The 18,505-nt window shown below is 50.2% G+C and overlaps 1 protein-coding gene across 3 annotated transcripts; it reads right to left on the bottom strand.

The window, feature by feature from the left end:
- Nucleotides 1-72: 72 nt before the first annotated feature.
- ECSCR (endothelial cell surface expressed chemotaxis and apoptosis regulator) lies at nucleotides 73-17,964 on the bottom strand. Of its 3 annotated transcripts, XM_069028830.1 has the most exons (11): nucleotides 17,852-17,964; nucleotides 8,902-8,943; nucleotides 8,318-8,368; nucleotides 6,853-6,969; nucleotides 6,338-6,388; nucleotides 4,422-4,490; nucleotides 3,790-3,888; nucleotides 2,940-3,038; nucleotides 2,302-2,338; nucleotides 1,239-1,338; nucleotides 73-711 (listed from the first exon to the last, which is right to left on the bottom strand). In XM_069028830.1, the coding sequence occupies exons 1-11, from the start codon at nucleotides 17,901-17,903 to the stop codon at nucleotides 703-705; spliced, it is 726 nt and encodes a 241-aa protein (XP_068884931.1). In that variant the 5' UTR covers nucleotides 17,904-17,964; the 3' UTR covers nucleotides 73-702. The 3 variants fall into 3 exon arrangements, with proteins under 3 accessions (XP_068884931.1, XP_068884930.1, XP_068884932.1); XM_069028829.1 differs by lacking the exon at nucleotides 73-711 and having other exon boundaries at nucleotides 727-1,338; XM_069028831.1 differs by lacking the exons at nucleotides 73-711; nucleotides 4,422-4,490 and having other exon boundaries at nucleotides 727-1,338.
- Between the last annotated feature and the right edge of the window lie 541 nt (nucleotides 17,965-18,505).

The following is an 18,505-nucleotide window of genomic DNA, read 5'->3' as shown; positions in this document are numbered from 1 at the left end:
AGCATGTGGGGAGATAACGATCTCCCTTCCTGAAGCTCCGTTCTTATTAATAATAACAAAGTGTTTAAGATGGCAATTTGCATTTCAGCAGCGCCTTTAATTCACGGCTCTCCGAACGCTTTACAGACATGGATTAACAAGGCCTCACAACAACCCTGTGAGGTAGGTGGATGTGACCATCCCACTGCTGTGGGGACAATGAGGGCACCGGGGATAAGGGGCTTGGAGCAGTCGTGCTGGGATTTGACCTAGAACTTGGGCATTTAAGTCCCATCAGGCCTTCAGCTTCAGATCAGGCTTTCCCAACGCACGGGTCTGGCTCGACGTGGGGCTACGCTGATTAACAAGCCCGTGACTGCCTGGCACAGACTATAAAGGCCATTAATGTAAGGCAGCGGTTTATTAGCGGAGTAGATGGTGCCTTGGTGCTTCTTGCTGCTGGAATTATCTGAGTGTTTGAAGGCATATCAAAAATAGAGTTAGATATCAACCACCGAGCGTGGCAGGCTGTAACTGGAGAAAGCCCTTAGGCCCCAGGTGGGGAAGCTATGTAGGACACTACTGTAAATGTACTGATCAGAAAGGACATAATAATTTATATATAAAGTCCACCCTTGCTCTTTCCCCGAAGGAACAAAATAAAGAACCTAGAAAGCCACTGCTGGTTGTCACGTGTCAGCTTCAAGCTCCGGGCTCTCGGCTTCATAGCACCTGCCAAAAGAACAAAACATGGGACATCAGCAGCCTGGCTGGGCTGGCAAAGGGAGTACAGCAATGTGTTCTCCTGAACTCACTCCCAGCTTTAAAACAACCAAAAATGATGTGAATTCCTCATGTAGGATGGACCTGAGAGCACCGATGGGGATGTGCTTCAACCATGTGTGGGGCAGGAGTGGGTAAGCTGGGCTGGAGGGTGAGACCTCGATTTCTCACAGACCTCTTCATTTAATGACAAACCACTCCAGCTTTGCAGCTGGCCACAGGTGATGTCACCTGTGTGTGTGAGGTAAACTTGGCACCTTGAGCTCTGCCAGCCCAGGTAAACCTGAGATGGGCACCCACACTTTTCACTGGGCTCACTGGAAGCAGTTTGGACCTTTAGAAGTTTGGTGGCAGCTGTTTTTTGTTATATTTCTGAAGGAATAAAAGAGCAAAGAAATACCTCAAGGCATGCTCTTATCCAGCCAGAGAAATGATCCCCAGCTGACTCCCTAAAAAGCAAGGCTGAAAAGGGAAACCTTTTCTGACGGGGGGTAGCTTATGCTGTTGTTGGTGTTGATGTTCTTCATGGAGATCAGAGTGATGCTGTTCCCCTTCTGGCTTGTGTCTGCTGAGCAGCTGCCCAGGAGAGAAGGAGATATTAATTACTCTGGGAAACAAGACAGGGAATCACAGAATCAGAGTCACTGAGGTTGGAAAAGACCCCCAGGACCATCTAGTCCAACCTTTGAGCAATCACCACCTTGTCAAGCAGACCAGAGCACTGAGTGCCACGTCCAGGTGTTCCTTGGACACCTCCAGGGACAAAATTTCTTTGCACACAGCTGGAGGCAAACAGGCAAGGCCAAGGCTGGTACAGGAGACCAGCTTTGGTTTCCACTGCCCACTGAGCTGCTGTCCTGATTCAGGCCCATCCATAGTGAGTTACAAGGCTTAGGAAGATGGAATTCCCCTTTTTTCCTACCCTGAGGGCTAGGATGTGCATTCCTGACCAGTGAAGACTGGACAGCTTTGGGGATCAGGGAGCCTTAGGCACTGTCCCATTTTCTGGCATGTTTTGCCTCAGTGGCTTCAGATCCCTTGGATGATGATCTTTCAGGGTATTTCGTGACCACTGATGTTGATGGAAATTTGGCACCTAAACGCTTACAGACTTTGCTCCCTGTGTCCCTTGTCCATTTCCAAAGCAGGGTTTATTTATTTGGTAGGAAACTAGCAGTGGGAAACAGGAATGGCCATCCTGGAAGATATCCAGGACTGCTCTGAGATCCAGAAGCTTGAGTTTAGACCTCAAGTCTGTGTCTAGACAAAGAAAGACAAGCAATCTGCTTTGGGAAGGTGATGAGTCTTCTCTCAGTGCAGCTTTGAAATGAGGCCCCTTAATATTGACCTTCTACCTATTTCTCTATCAGAGGCTGAAGTGTTATCAAAGCTGATTTTGCTTTTCTAACTCTCTGTCAAAGATGTCTTGACATGCTTCCTTCCACCTGAAATAACCAAAGCAAACTCTTTTCCATGCTAAAGTTAGCTCTGGGATAAAACAGGCTCTCTCTCAGATGTGGGTAGTGTGAGCAGCCTTACCTCTCTGACACCATGGAGGTTCCTGGTTTCTGTTTGTCTGGGGGGAGAAAAGCAGTTGGTGATGTGGAGGTGAGAAATCATCCCAGCTAAGCCATAAAATAAGTCAGCTCTATTCCGAATTACATTGTACAGGGATATAAATGAAATCTGCATGAGATTGGAGGGAAACATGGGAGCTGATTAGAGAAAACCCTTCAGCTAAGGGGACATACTGGCAGGACCTGCCGGCCCTGCTGCCCGTTCGGTCGCCAGCATCCTCTGGGCTTTAGGAAGGTGTCTGCCTTGCTGCAGAGCAGCCTTGCCCTCTGGTGGGCACCACTTTGTGGGAAATGGGATTCCCAGGGAAAAGGACTGTCAAACGCCATGATTTTTGCTGGAAGAGCTGCCCACCTCCTGGAATTTGAGCTGCAGGAAGCTTGAGACTGGCTTCAGGAAGCCATGTCCAGATGAGGCTGGGCTGGGGCTCTAGCAAGGAGGTCACACTGCGTTCCTGACTACTCAATCCATGTTCCAGTCTGGCTTCCAAATCTCCCCACCACTGTGTAAGCTTTTCAAAGGCATCTTTTAGGAATTGCCAGATCCACATGGAAACTGGTGACTTGTTGGTTAGGGAAGTACAGATTCCCCCAGACAAATACCTTCCGGGTCCTTGGAGTGGTTGCACTTGAACCTCAGGCTGACCACGCTGACCAGGATGATGACCACCACTATCAGGATAACAACAAAGCTGATGACACCTGGGGATGGAGGAAAGAACTGTCTGAGCAGCAGAGAGACTTTGACATCAAAACTTGGGTAGGAAATCAATATCTTCATTAATGTGAGCATGGTACGTAATAGACAGAGAAGCAAATAGTTGTTAGAACAAATAGCTTTATCCTCCTGTGTTTTAACCTCAGAGGGCTTCTCTGAATACTTAGTCAATAAATACTTAATTGATAAGGCAGTGCCAGGAAGGCAGAAGTCAGCTGATTACACTGGGGATTGATAGGAGTCAGTATGTTCCTGCTACAGTTGGTAAATCCTATCCCAAAAGTGTGTAAAGCCAGATAAATAAGTAATGTAACAGGGAGAGACAAGCTAGAGCTGTGGGTGATGTTATCTGTCCCATAAACCATGTTTAGACACTTTAAATCAACTGTAGATTTGATACTGACATCAGGCCTCAATAAATCAAACAATTCCTTGTACAGGAAATTTGTCCTGCTAAGAATCCCTCAGACTTAGAATCATGGAATCACAGAATGGTTTGGGTTGGAAGGGACCTTAAACCTCATCCAGTGCCACCCCCTGCCATGGGCAGGGACACCTTCCACTGTCCCAGGCTGCTCCAAGCCCCATCCAGCCTGGCCTTGGGCACTGCCAGGGATGGGGCAGTCACAGCTGCTCTGGGCACCCTGTGCCAGGGCCTCATGAAGTTGGGTGTCCAAACCAGCGTGGCCTGGTGAAACAGAGCCCCCTCCTCCCCCAGGTGCCACAAGACCTTACCAAAAGCTGCCACTGTCAGCGGTGATTTCTCGTCTGTCGGGCTGGGCTGGGGTAAGTGGCTGGAGGGGTTCGGTGTTGGGGTGACAGGCTCTGAGGTGCCTACAGAGGGGAGAAAGGTAGATTTACATAAAAGTCATTCTTCCATGGCTGGGAAGAGGATTCCTAGCAATGCTAGAGGACCTAACTCTCACTTGCACTTCACTGGAGAGACCAAGTTTGGATCCTGGCCAGGTCCATCAATCTTAATAGCAAAGTGAGCAAGACCTGTGTAGAATCATTGCCATGGTGGGGCCCCCTTTATGGACAAGCTGAAAACACCCACAGGGTTTTTGGGATCCCAGTGAGGAAAGGTCAAGGTCAGCCCTGGCAGTGCGTTTGAGGGGGGAGTTTGTCCAGTCTCCCTCCTTTTACAACCTTTTGACATAATGGCACCTTTCCTGCTGTTCCCAGGCTCAAGAGGTTGCCCTGAAGTGCTGCTTCTGCAGAGCTTTACAGCCTTTTCAAGGGCTGGATGGGATGTTCAGCCTCGCTCAGGTACGCACTGGCCTTTCTCCACACTGCCTTGAAGACAGCAGTGTGATGGCCTTGCTGCTGGCCATGCAGAGGAATATAAAATACAGAGCAGGAATCACCTCTCTGCAAGGAGGAAGCACCTTGAGTCACTGATGTCGTGGTGCTCTTGTTCCCCACGGGATCCTGACCTGCACAGAGAGACACAGAATGTGAGTCTTGACCTCCAGTGTCATCTAAGAACCAAAGGAATGAATGGGCACCTGGAGAGGAGAATGGATTCACAGTAGTGCCGGCGATATCTGGGGAAACATGGAATTAATACTCCCACCTCCAGACTAAAGGCTTCCTGTGAAACATACTTTGTACTATTTTCCATGTCCAAATGGAAACCTAGGAAACTGAAGTTCAAATACCCTTTTGTAACCTCTTTAGGGTCTGCAGTCCCAGGTGCAGATTTGGGGCAGAAACAGCAAGGGGAGGCTGGAAGACTGAGCTGGGAAGGTAATAGATTTGCTATAGGTCATAAACATTGAGACTTTAAAATAAATCTGCTTAGGGGAAGAAATGTTGCAGAATGTGGGTGTGGATTGACTATTTGGCTTGTCCCTGGGCTTGAAATGAGTGGATTTGCTATCCTAGGTTATCTAGAAGTAACTAAACCCATTCGAGGTGGGCTAACTTGTACACCATATGTAGGCTAGCTGTGGCAGCACAGAGGTTTGTCCAAGCAAGGACTCTAGTTCTCAGTGGGATAAACTGCCTTGAGTGAAGCTGCTTTGTTTGTGACAGCTGCTTCCAGTGCCTGTGCAAGGAAATGTAAAGCCAATGTGTGAAATGTGTTTCACTTGTACAGAGAAAAAACATCCTTTGCTGCCTCCAGGCTGTTGTTAAACAGCCAGAGTGTCTGCATCGACCTTAACGAGCGGCTACAGGCCCTATCAGGAGACTCAAAGTGGCAGTTCAGAGCTTCAGAAGATCATTTGTAGGTCAAGTAGGATCTTCTTCCCTGCTTTCCCATCCGCACGTTCCCAGCAGCAGTGCTGGCCGAAGGGATGTGGTGCCTGGAGAGCTGTGCACAGCTCCTGGCACTGCCCCGGGCAGCAGCTGAACCCAGGTCCTGTCCCACAGCAAACAGCCCTGCTTTGGAAGGGGATTTTGCCAAAACCCAGAAGAAAAAGGGGAAAAAGCATGAACTAACCAATCTGTTTCAGAAGCCACACAGAGCAGAACAGTCTGGAGAAGCAGGGTCTGCTGCTGTACAGTTTTTTCCCCAGTCATCGAATTCTTTGTTTCATTCTGAAATTGTTCTTCTAGCCACAGGCAGAAGCTGTGGTTTGCCGAGCCTGCCATGGATACCCCACCCCTGGGAAATGTTGGGTCTCACCCAGTGGGAGACCTGGCCTTTGGAAGCATCAGCATCTATAGTCAGAGATGTGTGGGGCTTCTCAGTGGTAAATCAGGGTTGGAATGAACAGCAATCTGCTCTGAGCAAAGGGCTCCTGGCTTAACAGGGGACAACCATGCTGGGTGGGCATCTGTGTGGGCACAGCTGGCCATGGGTTCCTCACCTTGCTTGTGTTAGAGATCTGAGAGGTACTTGGAGAGGCAGAGCAGTTTCTAGACCATTGCAGGTTTTTGAGGCTGAATCTTTACTGGGGAATCAGCTCAGTTGTCAGATTCCAGTCTTCCAGTCACTTGGATTCTGCCCTTATTCTGAGAAAACTCTTACTGTATTCTCTAATTTGTGCTTACAGGTTGGGTTAAGCAAACTGTCAAAAGCAAAATTGTATTTATTTAAAAGGATTTTAAAAGGGCTCTCTTCTTCTAAACATAGATCTATTGTTCAGCTGTGCAAGTTCATCCCAGCAGAGGATGTTAAGAGCATTTTTCTTGTGTTTTATCACTGCTTATAAGGACACCAGATGTGGTTTTGGGTGGCTCAACCCCAAAAAAAGACTTGTGCTTAGAGAACCTGTGCCATTGATTGCCATGAAATTATCTGATCTTATTGTTATTTTACAAAAGGACAAAGTACCTTGAGGTGTTGAAGGAGCTGCCGTGCTTCTGTTTCCACTGGACTTATCATCTAGATAAAGAAAACATGGGAAAGGACAATTAACTTGTGAAGCCACTACAGATTCCACTGTGGAGAGCTGTTGGGTGTCTATGGAGTAAATATCTTTATTTGCATGATACTTTCCCTCCAGACAGACATCAGGATGCTGGGTTAGCAAGGTGTGGAGTCAGCTCAGAGTGTACCCGACAGGTGAGCTTGGCGAGGGAGGCTGGGGAGGCTGGGGCTGCTCCAATATTTGATAAAGCATGATCTGGATTTTCTGATATGGGCTTGGCCTGGCTGTGTCCATCTGGGGAGCTGGAATGAGCTGCTCTTTCAGCAAAGACTCAGAGAAATTCAATATTTGCAGAATTGCTGAATAACCAGCACAGTGTGGACTAGCCCAATATTCTGATGCCCGCAGTTTGGATTGGGTAAGGAGGGAGGCACAAACAGGTCCTGCCTGAGCAAATATTTGAGTTTTCCATCCTTACCTTGCTCAGTGGTTGCTGTCAGGGTTGTTGTAGTGATGGGGGAGGGTTTGGCTGTAGTGGTTTGACCCACAGAGGTGAGGTTCAGGGTGGTCACTGGTGTTGGTTTTACTGATGGCTCTGTGGGGAAATTGTAGCGTTACCTCAAAAAGTTCAGCTCAGAAACAGCCTGGAGAGGGCACAGCTATTGCAGAGTCATCAAATTTCTTGAGAGTTAGGAATAACCTGCTAGGGAAAGCATGGAAATAGCCTTCAACCTGCTCAGAGTGAAGGAGCTCTTGTACTTTGGAATTCACTTTTGCTCTTTTCACTGTGGGGAGATGCTGAGCTGGCAGAGCTCAGCAAACACATGGAGAGAGTCAGGGGTTTGCCACTGCTTCCTTCCCTGCTTTGAAAAGTGAAGGTGTTTTGTCACTGGACACTTGAGCTGCCTGGAGCTGCCTGGCACCCACATGATCATTTCCTTGTGCTCTGAAGTGCCAACTTTCACATTTCATTTTGCTGAGAGTCTCCAAGCACAAATAATTCAGCTCTTGAAGTGGTCTGGAGGCTCCGTCCTCTGCCTCAACCTGCTGCTCCAAACTGCACCTGATCCAGAGCAAGATGTGGGGGAAAAAGCTTTCAATAAACCTCTGCAAGGAAGAGTGGATCACCAGCTGGGAATTTATAGGCAAGTTCCTTTTCTAGACTTCTCTCGGCTTTCCAGTAAATTGAAAAAATGGTGAAATGGTTTCAAGGTTAGTGTGATGGGCTTTTTTTCCCCCTTTATCCAAATGCTTCACTAAAATATTAGAATTTAAGATAAAGTTTCTTTTAAGTTTCTTTTTTTTCCCACAAGGCTTGGAAGCAGGAGCAGAGATCTTTTTGAGATCTTATTCCTTGATATTTTTGGGGTCCTTCTGGAAGGGTAGCTATGCTTAGATTTTATTTTCCCCTGAAACATAGCAGGAAGAAATCTGACTCCAGAGATCCAAGTGGACACAAACAGATGTGGATCTGGAGCTGGAGAGATCATTTCTGGTGTAATTGGTGTTCTGTACATGTCACAAAATCATAGAAAGGCTTGGGTTGGAAAGGATCTTAAAGACCAGCCAGGTTGGATGGGGCTTGGAGCAGCCTGGGATAATGGGAGGTGTCCCTGCCATGGCAGGGGGTGGGATGAGATGAGCTTTAAGGTCTCTTCCAACCCAAACCATTCTGGGATTCTGGGATTCTATCATCATCTCATTCTCCCTATTCAATTTAGTGATTTTTTTCCCCCCCTGGTTTTGCTCACACCTGTGCCTTGATCCCCGTGGGCTGAGTTGGCTGCATCAGAAGCCCTGATACCACAAAATTTCCTTCCTCCTCACCACTGTCCTCTGCACAGCCCCAGTTACTGCTGGGTGGCCCAGTCGGGCTGAGGTCAGACCAGTTACACACTGGGATGTCCCCGAGCCGCTCTCCTCGGTCTCCAGCTGAGCGTTACCTGAGCTGTGGTTCTTCACTTCAGGGCTGTGTTCTATTGGTTGGGATCGACCTGGAACACAAGCAGAGGCACAGAGGTGACTTTTCCAGGTTGGTGAGATCCCACAGGGAGGGTTGAAGGATGGGCCAGAAAGGGGCCATGGTAGCCAACGAGAGCAGAAGGGGTCAGGGGGACAAGAGATGCCAAGGAGAGGGTTTGTCACCGGTGTGGCTGTCGGGACCAGAGGGAGCTTGGCAGCTCCATGGATCCCTAGCTGCTAGGAAACAGCTGGGGAAAACAGGGAGCAAAGGTAAGGTGGAATTCCTCTGCTTTCCCCAGGCTCCCTGGAACACAGCCTCGCTCCCTTCCAAAATGAGCCCAGCCAGGTCACCCTCTGGGGCACAGCACCATCCATGTCCCCTGGAGATCTGGGGGTGAATGCTGATGGATGGGGCAGGCAGAGGCAGGATCCTGGGAGAAGATCCCTCAGCAGATGGGACTTTTGAATCAGGGTCCCATTTGGGGCCTGTCCATTTGCAAACCCCCATTTCCACGTGCATCCACATCCAAACAGACACATGAAGCACATCACAAGCCAGAAATACCTGTTCCAGCAGGGCTGGGGGAGTTTGTGGAAGCTGTAGGACCTGAAAGGAAAGAGCAGGAGTGTGAGTGGTGCAGGATCTGTGATGGTCACTAACACACTGCTGCTCCTGTTCCTTGTGTGGCTTGGGTTTTCCTCACCTTCTGTCAGAATGACTTTGAAATATGGGATCCCCCCAAAAGCATTAGCAGAGAAGTAGTAGCAAAGGAGTTTTACTGCGTGTAAAGCTACCAGGCTCTGAGTAAATTAGTACTGGAGTTTATCCAGCCAGGATAAATGTCCTCCTCCCCAGCTGGAGCCGAACCCTTTGGGGGGCCACAGAAATCCATGGGGTCATTCCCTCCCTGTGAGCTGTTTGCCTCAGCTCAGCCTTGGCAGAGAAGGGTGTGTGACCTGTGTCCTGGTGCTATTCAGTTAAGACACACATTTGGACACTTAGTTTCCTTGAGAGTTTAAGGAATGGATGGCTGAGGTTTGTAAAGGCTTCCAGGAGCTGATGGGACTGGCTCTCCTTCCTGTCCTGTGTATCCTGGGAAGCTGGCTGAAGCCTGTGGCTGTGAGTCTGGAGGGAGCTGCAGCTGCCTTCCCTGTAGGGCAGGGTAGCCCTGTAGGTCCATACGAGGTTGTAGGTGTTTCACTGGGTCCCCAGTTCCTCAACTGAAAGGTGGTATTTGTTTGCTTTTCTTTTGGATTCATGGCAAAGCATCCCTGCTCCAATCCCTCATGTTTCCTACTCTCAGCATCTGTGATGTTTTCCTTTAAGCCCCAGCTCCCAAAGTCCTGTCCTCATGGAATCACAGAGCAGAGTATTTTGGATTGGAAGGGAACTTTCAAGGCCATCTAGTCCAACCCCAAGGGTTAGATGTGATGCCAATTAAAAATGCTGCCCTTGAAAATGGGAGAAAGAAATGCCCCACACTTGAGGACAAGACCTGGAAAATGTAAATACACTTTAAATGCTCAAATCCAACCCAGCTGGTTTAACTTTGGGAAGGTGACTTTGAGTCTGTCATTGCTGGAATGCACATCCTAATTGGGATTTTAAAATGGTTATTGCTGGTGACCCTGGTGCTCTCTGTGGTTAAGTTTAATGAAAGAAATTACACTACAGGTACAGAAAGCAGCTGAACCTGACTCCACTGGTGATCCATCTCACTAGAGTCCCATGGGAGATAAAGGATTTGGACAGAAAGGGACATCAGGGAAGGTTGAATCCTTCCAGCATGCTGTCCCCTCACGATGCCTCAGTGGTCTGTGGTGGGAGCAATGCCTTTGCAGGAGCTGCAGGGGAGGGTCCAGGCAGGCAGCACCAGCCAGGGCACAGCAGTGCCCCTTTTCAGCCAGAACCTGCCCTCCCTGGGGGCAGATGCAGCTCAGCTGCTGCTTCTCATCTCTCCTGAGCCAGCTGTGAGAGAGCTCCTCCCCAGGCCCCTTTTCTCACCAAGGAGGGGACCAGGCAATTCTAAAACGCCGTAGCTCTGACCTGTCTCGGATCTCCAGCCTGCAACACCCCATAATGGCTTCAAACCAAAAGAGAGCAGGCTTAGTTTGGATATATGGAAGGAATTGTTCCCTGGGACAGGGTGCCCAGAGCATCTCTGGCTGCCCCTGGATCCCTGGCAGTGTCCAAGGCCAGGCTGGACATTGGGGCTTGGAGCCACCTGGGACAGTGGAAGGTGTCCCTGCCCATGGCAGGGGTGGAATGAGATGAACTTTAAGGTCCCTCCCAACCAAAACCAGTCTGGGATTCCACGATTTGATACCAGGAGCTGTAGGGGTGATGTAGATGAACTTTGGGGTAGGTCCATGAGCTGCTGGTGCCTGGGGAGGCTGAGGGCCCTGCAGGGAGGGGTGTCTGGAAGGAGACTCTCAGCACTGAGTGTGGTTTCCCAGGGCCTGGCTCAGAGCTCACCCTCGGCACCCTCTGGGTGTAGCAAGTTCCTGATTGATCTCATTTTCCTCATGGAATTGCTTTGGAGCTGTAATTGCTTTTGTGTCTGAGGCTTTATGACAATGATCCCAGCCAGACAGGAAGTGTGTAAACCATGGTGAATACATAATAAAATGTGGTCTATTCCCACACATGCTTTGGCTGTGAAAATCAGACTCGACTTTTCAGACCTTTTCCATGTTTTTCTCTTCTACTTTACTGGGCAGCAGGCTGGGAAAACAGTCCTGTTCAGTCCATGGAAGAGGAGACAGGATCAGATCTTTGATTACACAGAGAGGAATGGACTGGCTGGTTTCTTATCTCTGTTTGGAGCAGGATCAGAAAGCAAGGACCTCTATGTGCAGCAAGGAAAAGGGAGGCTGGGCACTAGGAACCTGCCTTAGCACAAGGATAGTGAGGTGCTAGGAGTGATGGTGTTGGAGAATTTATGGGATGTCCTTTCCTAGGGGTTTCGAAGAGCAAGTCATAGGAGTATCAGGACAGTAAGAGACAGGGTTACGGGCAGCTGTACCATCACCTACTAAATCAATTAATATAATGGGGGAAAAAAGTGTTTTAGGCATGTTTGCCCTTCCTAAAGAGGTGGCGATGCTTCTTTTGAGGATGGGAGATGATTCTGGACATTGGTTTGCAAATGCCTTAAGATACTCTCTACATTCAGCACAAAAAATAAAGCGCTGAGATCATCATGGGGGGTCAATATCCTCCAGCAGCTGCCAGACTCAAACAGCTCCTCTTTCTCCAAAATTCCCTTGCAGGACCCATTGTCTTGTTTTCCTGCGGGGAGAAGTAGTTGTGACACATTTATGGAAATGATCACAGGTACTTTTTCATGGTCATGGCATGTGGAAGCACCCAGAATCGCTGGAGAAAGAGCTGCTGTCTGCACTCAGCCAAAGGAAGAGGGGAATGAAGGTGCTGAGCTGGCCATTTATTCCACCATTTTTGGTGCAGATGAGGAGAAATCTGAGAGCTTGAACAGAGCCTCTAGGGATGGGAGGAAGCTGAGGGTGAGGGAGATGACATTGCTCTGTTCTGCCATCCCTGATGGGACCATCCATGGGACAGCTTCACTGCAGCTTGTCCTGTCAGTGAGGGTGACACTGGAGAACTTCTGAAGTTCTCTGTTTGCAAACCTAAACCGTGGGGTTATTGTAAAAAAGATGAAAAAGCCGTTTTTTCCCAGTGCTCAGTTCCCGGAGTTCCTGTGGCTGGGCCGATGCTTGCCTTGCTCTGGAGTGTTGCTGTGGAGAAATGCCCGGCCTTGCTGTGGAGAGGCCAAGGGATGGAGATCCCCTTCTGGCATTCTGCTCCGGAATAAACGGCCCTGGCTTCTCTAAACACATCCACACTTCATTTCAAAGCGGAGCAGGCCTGGCTCTGACTTCTGGCCGCCGCTGCTGCTTGTTTTGCCTTCCCTGCCAATTCAAATAAGCAAAAGTCCCGTTCTATTGGATGTTTTCTTTTGGGGAGGGTGCTCAGCATCCCTGATCCCACAGGAGCGGGATGGATCTGTGCAAAGCAGGATGAGGCTGAACTCCCGTTGTGGGGCTGGGCAGCAGGATGGGGATGAACAAAACACGCCACGCGTCGCGGCTCCCTGCAGGCATCCCAGGGGATTCTGGAGTTGGAAATCATTCCCTCCCAGCGCTGCTGCCAGCGTGGAGAGCCCTGGCTGTACAAACAGCAGCAATAATCAGCACCGTACAGCCCTGGCTGTACAATAAGCAGCAATAATCGGGACACAGCCGGCGCAGCTGCAATTGCAATAAACATCAAAGCCCTTCCACGGGTGCAGGCACTGCCAGTGCGTTTGTTGCGTGTTTGGGTGCAAAGGATTTACAGCTGGACTGTGCACTCCTGGGTGGAGACTCGGAGCTGGCTGAGGGATTTACCATGGGAAATACAGCTTTCTGCTCGTGCTGTCATGGGAAAGCTCCAGTTACCCACCGGAGCTGCAGAGGAGCACGTCGGAGCTGCAGCTGCATTTGGCACTCAGCGCTTGCTGCTTTCTGGTTTATTTTTCCAAAGGATAAACAGGAGAATTTTGGATTTCTGGTTTTGGTAGTTGTTTTTCTGTGGGGTTAGGTGTGTCTAGACTGATCTGGAGCCTTCTCTTGTGGCAACTGAGATATTCCCAAAGCCAGCAGCTCACCCCACTCCTCAGCACAAAGAGAGGATGATGTCAACCAAAAGACAGGTGAATTTTAGGTGTTTCTGCTTTGGTACTATTTTTGGCAATTGTAGACATCTAAAGCATGGTTTTTCCAGGTGCTGACCAAAGAGAGGGACTGACTTTAAACCCCCAAACTTTGCCAGGGCCTCCTATAGAGACCTGAGCCAGCTTTCTGAAAGGCTTCAGCAGGGTTTAGATCAGGCTCAAGACAGGCTTGTGGTGTCCAGCTGGGGTTCATAGAGGGCTGGAGTCACTGGGGGGGACCTCTGGCACTGGTGTGGAGTCACAGGGACTGGTCCTGTCCACTTAGAATTGCTGATGGGGAGGGACCATCTATTCCCAGTGACAAGGAACCCTGCACTTGTCCCTGCCCTGGCAGTTTTGAGGGGATGTCCCACGTGCAGAGGCCACGGGGCAGTGCTGTACCTCAGTGTCATCCTGCGCTTGAAAATGTGTTCAGAAAAGAGATCCAGCAACCTAAAAATAGGCTTTTCAACTCAGATATTGGCACTTCTGTCAGATGACTCACGACAAAAAAAATACCAACCACTTAACACAGGTGCAGCTGTTTCCTGGGTGAAACACGGCAGCAGTGAGCAGCACCCAATTCCTAGGACTTCCACGTGGAAAAAATCCTCTGTTAGGAACCCTGGAAAGCAGAGAGCTCTGCCAAAGCCTAGGTCCTGTTTTATTAAGTGCCTATATAAAGTGTCTCTGCCTTGAGGGTCTCACAGCAGAACAGGTGGGGTGGGAATTGTGGAGGAGAGAGAGGAAAAGTGTTGTTCTGCAGGCTGGATAACTGACAGCCTAAATCAGGGCCAGATCCACAGAGGTATTCAAGTGCCTAATTCCCAAATGGTGTGGGGGGGTTGGCAACTCACTGCCAAGTGGTTCTGAATTGTAATGACTCAGTCAAAGTGTTATGGAAAGTTTAGAGAGCCAGGAATTAATCCCGGATCTCATCAGCAATTAAAATTAATCGTTGCCTTCCTCTGCCCATCCTCAAGGGCTGGGCCTGGGCCTGGGCATCCTCTCCAAGCATCACATTCCATGCTCCTCTCTGGTGAGCTGGTCTGGAAGCAGATCTTAGTGGGAGGCAATTAAAACCCACTTGGATGTAGAAAGCAACAGGAGACAAACAAATGTGGGGAAGCTGCGTGCAGGGAGCGGCTCTGCTGCACCCCCGTGGTGCCCAGCGCTGGTTTTTCCATGCAAAGGGGCTGTTCCTGGAAGGAAAAGCAGCATGGCTTTTCTCCTGGCTGCACCACCACTGCTCCACCAGGCTGCTGCTCCATCACCCTCCCAGCTGCTTGCTGGTCCCAGTTTCCTCCTGACCTGCTTATTTTAGAGCTCTGGGTTTGCTCCTGCTGTTTGCAGTGCTGGTGATGTGGGTCCTGCCCTTCTCCTGGCTGTGCTGTTCCTCAGGTTTGGAGCTGGGTCTGGGATTTTGGAGGGGAAATCACTCCATGCCCAGTGCAAATGCAAAATGGCTGCACCACCAATCCAGGCTCAACTGGAGCCAGAGCCCAGCCTGTGCTTTTTGCCTACCTACAAGTTTTTAATAATATTATTTATTAGCAGAGCTCAAAGCACTTTATAGAGGAGACTTTCCAAGTTTCTCCCCAAACTGATTATTCTTTCCAGTAATTCTGAGGTTCCCCGGGTTTATTTGAGTGCTGCTCTGTGGTGCTCATGAACCACCAAGCAGGAATGTGATCTGCTGGGACTGGTTCAGGAGACACGGTGTGAAAGGGGCTGGTGGCTAAGGGATTTCTCATAATCCCTGTTCTTTCCACCTGCTTTTCTTTGGTGTCCTGGCTTGAGTGCCAGGAGAGATGAAGGATAACCGTGCTTGGAAGAGGTTCCAGTCTCACAGAAGCAACAGCTACAGGCCAGGTAAAGCATCTTGGCCTGACAATTCCTCTGAGTCCAGGTTTTGGGTGAATGAGCCTGGTGATATCACCTAGGTTTTATTCCCACATTTTGTAACTCTTTATGTATCCCCCCGTATCTCACACCCCCACAGCGTGGGCAGCAGGGGAGAGGGGACTCTGCCCTGCTCAAGTGAGACCCCACCTGCAGAGCTGCCCTCCTTCAGCTTAAGGACATTCCCCCTTGTCCTGTCCCTCCATCCCTTGTCCCCAGTCCCTCTCCAGCTCTCCTGGAGCCCCTTTAGGCACTCTTTAGTCACTCTTTAGGGGCTCTGAGGTCTCCCTGAAGCCTTCCCTTCTCCAGGTGAATCCCCCCAGCTCTCCCAGCCTTCCCTCATGGCAGAGCTGCCCCATCCCTCTGACCATCCTGGTGCCTGCTCTGGACCCAGATGAGAGCTTCTCCCTTGTTGAGGTCATGGTGGCTGGGCTCCTCTGGGAAGTGGGGCCAGGAGAGCTCCCAGCTGGGGCTGGGCCTTTGCTGGTGCTGCAGAAGCCACAGCTCCCCTCTCCAGCCTGGCTTCCCAGCAGGAGCGTTCCTGCTTTGGGACAGCAGCAGCACCTCCTCCAAGGACACCTGTTGTTGACTCACCTATTGTAAATGGGACATAATTCCTGGAAGCTGCTGCAGTCAGATCTGCAGAGGCACCGGAGGGTTTCGTGTTACCGAAGGGAGCAGTTTGTTGTGCGAACAAACATTTCTCCAAACCACCTCCTGCTTTCTCTTCCTTGTTCACCACGTCAGGGCTGGGCTGGCCTCGCCCTTGGCTGAGGAATTTGCTCTGGGATGCTCTGGTTTGAGGATGCAAGTCTGGAATATGGGTGCCTGTCCTTGACTTGCACCCCATCTTTTTGATTATATAGAAAATATATCTCGAAATACATGTCTGGTTTTGAAATTCCACATTTGTCATGGCATTATCCATCCACAGGCTGTGGCACAGATAAGGAGAGCAGTGGATGGAACAACAACAGTGGGAAATCCTGCTGGGTTTTCATCAGCTTTGAGGGGGAATTTTTTCAGTGGAAATCTTTTGTCTGGAAAACGCCTGCCCATTGTAATGGGAACGGTCCATAGGAAGAGGTTTGTTTGGACAAATTTTCTGCTAAGTGTTTCTGGGGGGAGGAAAACCAAATTGGAAATGTGCCAGACCTTCTCGCTTCAGCAATTTCAAAATAACAGTTTGAGCCTCCCTTATGTGAGCTTCCCTTCAGAAATAACCTTGAGAACAGAGAAGTTTAATTTAGGAAGTGATAAATTAATAAAATATTGAATTTGCACCAAGCAAAAGCAAGAAAGGCCTGTATGGGAACAGGCAGGTGGTAGTGTCCAGCCAGAGCTAATTCTCTGTCTCCTCAAGGTTCCCTCCATCTCCCCCAGGGCAGGCAGCCTTGTTCCAGAGCCCCTAATTCCCTTTTCCAGCTGCCTGTGTGCCGGCAAATCAGCGGCGTCACGGAGCCCTCTGCCCCTCTCACTAAGCTGCTGCTTTGCCTTGTGCAGAAGCTTCCCCAGGGGCTGCAGCACCTCAGGGACTTGCTGTAAAATTAAAAATGAAATGAAAAAGCCCTTTTGGAGCTGTTGGGTCAGCGCAGAAGAGGGAGCCAGGACACATTCCAGGGAAGGCCGGTGGTTTGGTGGGAGAGGTGTGACGGTGCCGTGACCGAGGGGGGTGGTTTTAGCCAGGTGGCTTTGAGAGGACAGAGTGATGCTCTTGGGACTGAAGGATGGAGGGTGGCATCCCACCCACCTGATGCTGCAGCTGCCAGGTCCTGCTGGCAGCTGGAATTCGGGGCAGTGCTTCTGGGAGTCCCGCTCTGTGGATCCTGGCGTGGTGCAGGCGGGCCAGGGAAGGGGGCTGACCCCTCTGTGGTGTTCCTGTCCCATAAAAGCCCTCCCAAGGAGTTTTAAGAGGGAAGACAGCATTCTGGGTGGGCACTAAGGAGTGTCACAGCGTGGCCAAGGCACTCAAAGCCTCTTGATCTGATCCTTGATCCGATCCCAGGTGCACATCCCCCCTCTGCTGAAGGCAGCAGTGTTGCCCTCTAATGAAGAGAGAAAATTTCCAATCCACATGCTCTTATTTCTTGGAATTATACAGCTACAAACTGAATTGGTTTCTATATTCTATGGAATGAGGTGATCTTTCCTTTCTACCACAAACCATTCTATGATTCTCTGCCTTTTAAAAATCCCATTATTACCAGCACAGTGGCTGTAACCCGAGGCAACTTGTATGGTTTAATGATAAAACCTCAGAGTTGGAGACACATTATTTTATATTCCTTTGGATGTGTTCCAGCTCCCAGCTACTACAGCTGTCAGCAAGGCAAGAGGTGCCTGACAATGCAGGGAAAAGCAACCTGTCATTCTTTGGAGCAGGAAACCAGCTCCTTCATCCCACACCTCCACTCAAGAAAGAGAAGTTAAAGCGGAACTACCCCAAAGCAGCAGAATTATTACAGCAAGGACGAGGTGTGCTCTGCACGAGCCATGCACGTGGGCTTTGTACTTATATTAATGAGAGGAAAAAGTGCAAATAAAAAGTATTTCTGAGGAAAATAATGTCCTATACATTTAAACATTCCACCTTTACTCTGATTTGACAAAAGCCACCTACTACAAATGCCTCAGCATCGCAGCCCTCAGCAGAAACACTCCTTTCATTAACCAGGAAACAAAGTTTTGTATTCCAGCACTGCCAAACAAACCCCATAAACCCGACAAAGCCACATTTTCCCAGCAGCCTGACTCCTGCCACCCCTGAGCTGAAAGGCTGAGCTTCCCAGTGGCAGCTCCCACACCTTCCAGCCTCTGCCCACTTCCCTTGGGAGTCCCCCGTGAAGCCGGGCCCCCCAAATCCCCCTCGCGCTCCCCGGGGTGTGTGGAGCAGCTCACCTGGGAGCAGCAGGAGGAGCCAGAGGAAGGGATGGAGGGACGGGAGCAGCATCTCCGCGCTGGCTTGTGGCTCGCGGAGCCTCTGGCCATCCCGGGAGGGACCGCGAGCAGCGATTCGCCCGCCTGGGCTGACTCTCACACGGCTTCCTGTTAAAGAATAGGAGGAAACGGGCTGAATCCACAGGGGAACTGTGTTTTTCAGCCCATTATGGCCGGGGAGGATGTGAGACATCGCTTACCGGCGGCAGAGGAAACCTCACCGAGCTTTGCTGGGGACTCGGCTCCCGGCACGGAGGGATGCCCTGCTCTGGGCCTCAGTGGCTTCCTTGTGCTGCTGGGGTTTTTGGGAGGTGGTTTGCGTGGGGTAGGATGTGCCCCCAGGTCCCATTCCCCGCACATGACGGCTGTGTTGGGCCTCCCTGGGGTAGGAGCTGCTGGAGGAGCCTCCCCGCCACATGAGAGGGGGTTTCTTACCCATCCATGAGGAATCTGGGAATAACTGCTCCTTGTGGGGCCAGGGTAGCCCAGCAGCTGGATCTGCCCTGCACCCTGGACCTCCCTGGGCAGCTCCAGCGAGTCTGGGCACCGGGACATGCCAGCTTTGGGATGGTGGCTTTGGGATGGTGGCTTTGGGATGCTGCTCTTCAGACAGCA

The sequence above is a fragment of the Aphelocoma coerulescens genome, chromosome 13, assembly GCF_041296385.1.
Source record: "Aphelocoma coerulescens isolate FSJ_1873_10779 chromosome 13, UR_Acoe_1.0, whole genome shotgun sequence".
Classification (NCBI taxonomy): Eukaryota; Metazoa; Chordata; class Aves; order Passeriformes; family Corvidae; genus Aphelocoma; species Aphelocoma coerulescens.
Note: the sequence above shows the minus strand (reverse complement) of the source record. Positions and strands in the feature narration are given on the sequence as shown.

What these genes read in the sequence shown, in the direction of transcription:
- ECSCR (XM_069028829.1), bottom strand. Translation starts at nt 17,903, where the DNA reads ATGCTGCTCCCGTCCCTCCATCCCTTCCTCTGGCTCCTCCTGCTGCTC. An exon ending in GACAGCAACCACTGAGCAAG is followed by an intron (nt 6,389 to 6,852) that starts GTAAGGATGGAA and finishes TTCTTTATCTAG; the next exon opens with ATGATAAGTCCAGTGGAAAC. An exon ending in ACCTCCATGGTGTCAGAGAG is followed by an intron (nt 1,339 to 2,301) that starts GTAAGGCTGCTC and finishes TCTCCTGGGCAG; the next exon opens with CTGCTCAGCAGACACAAGCC.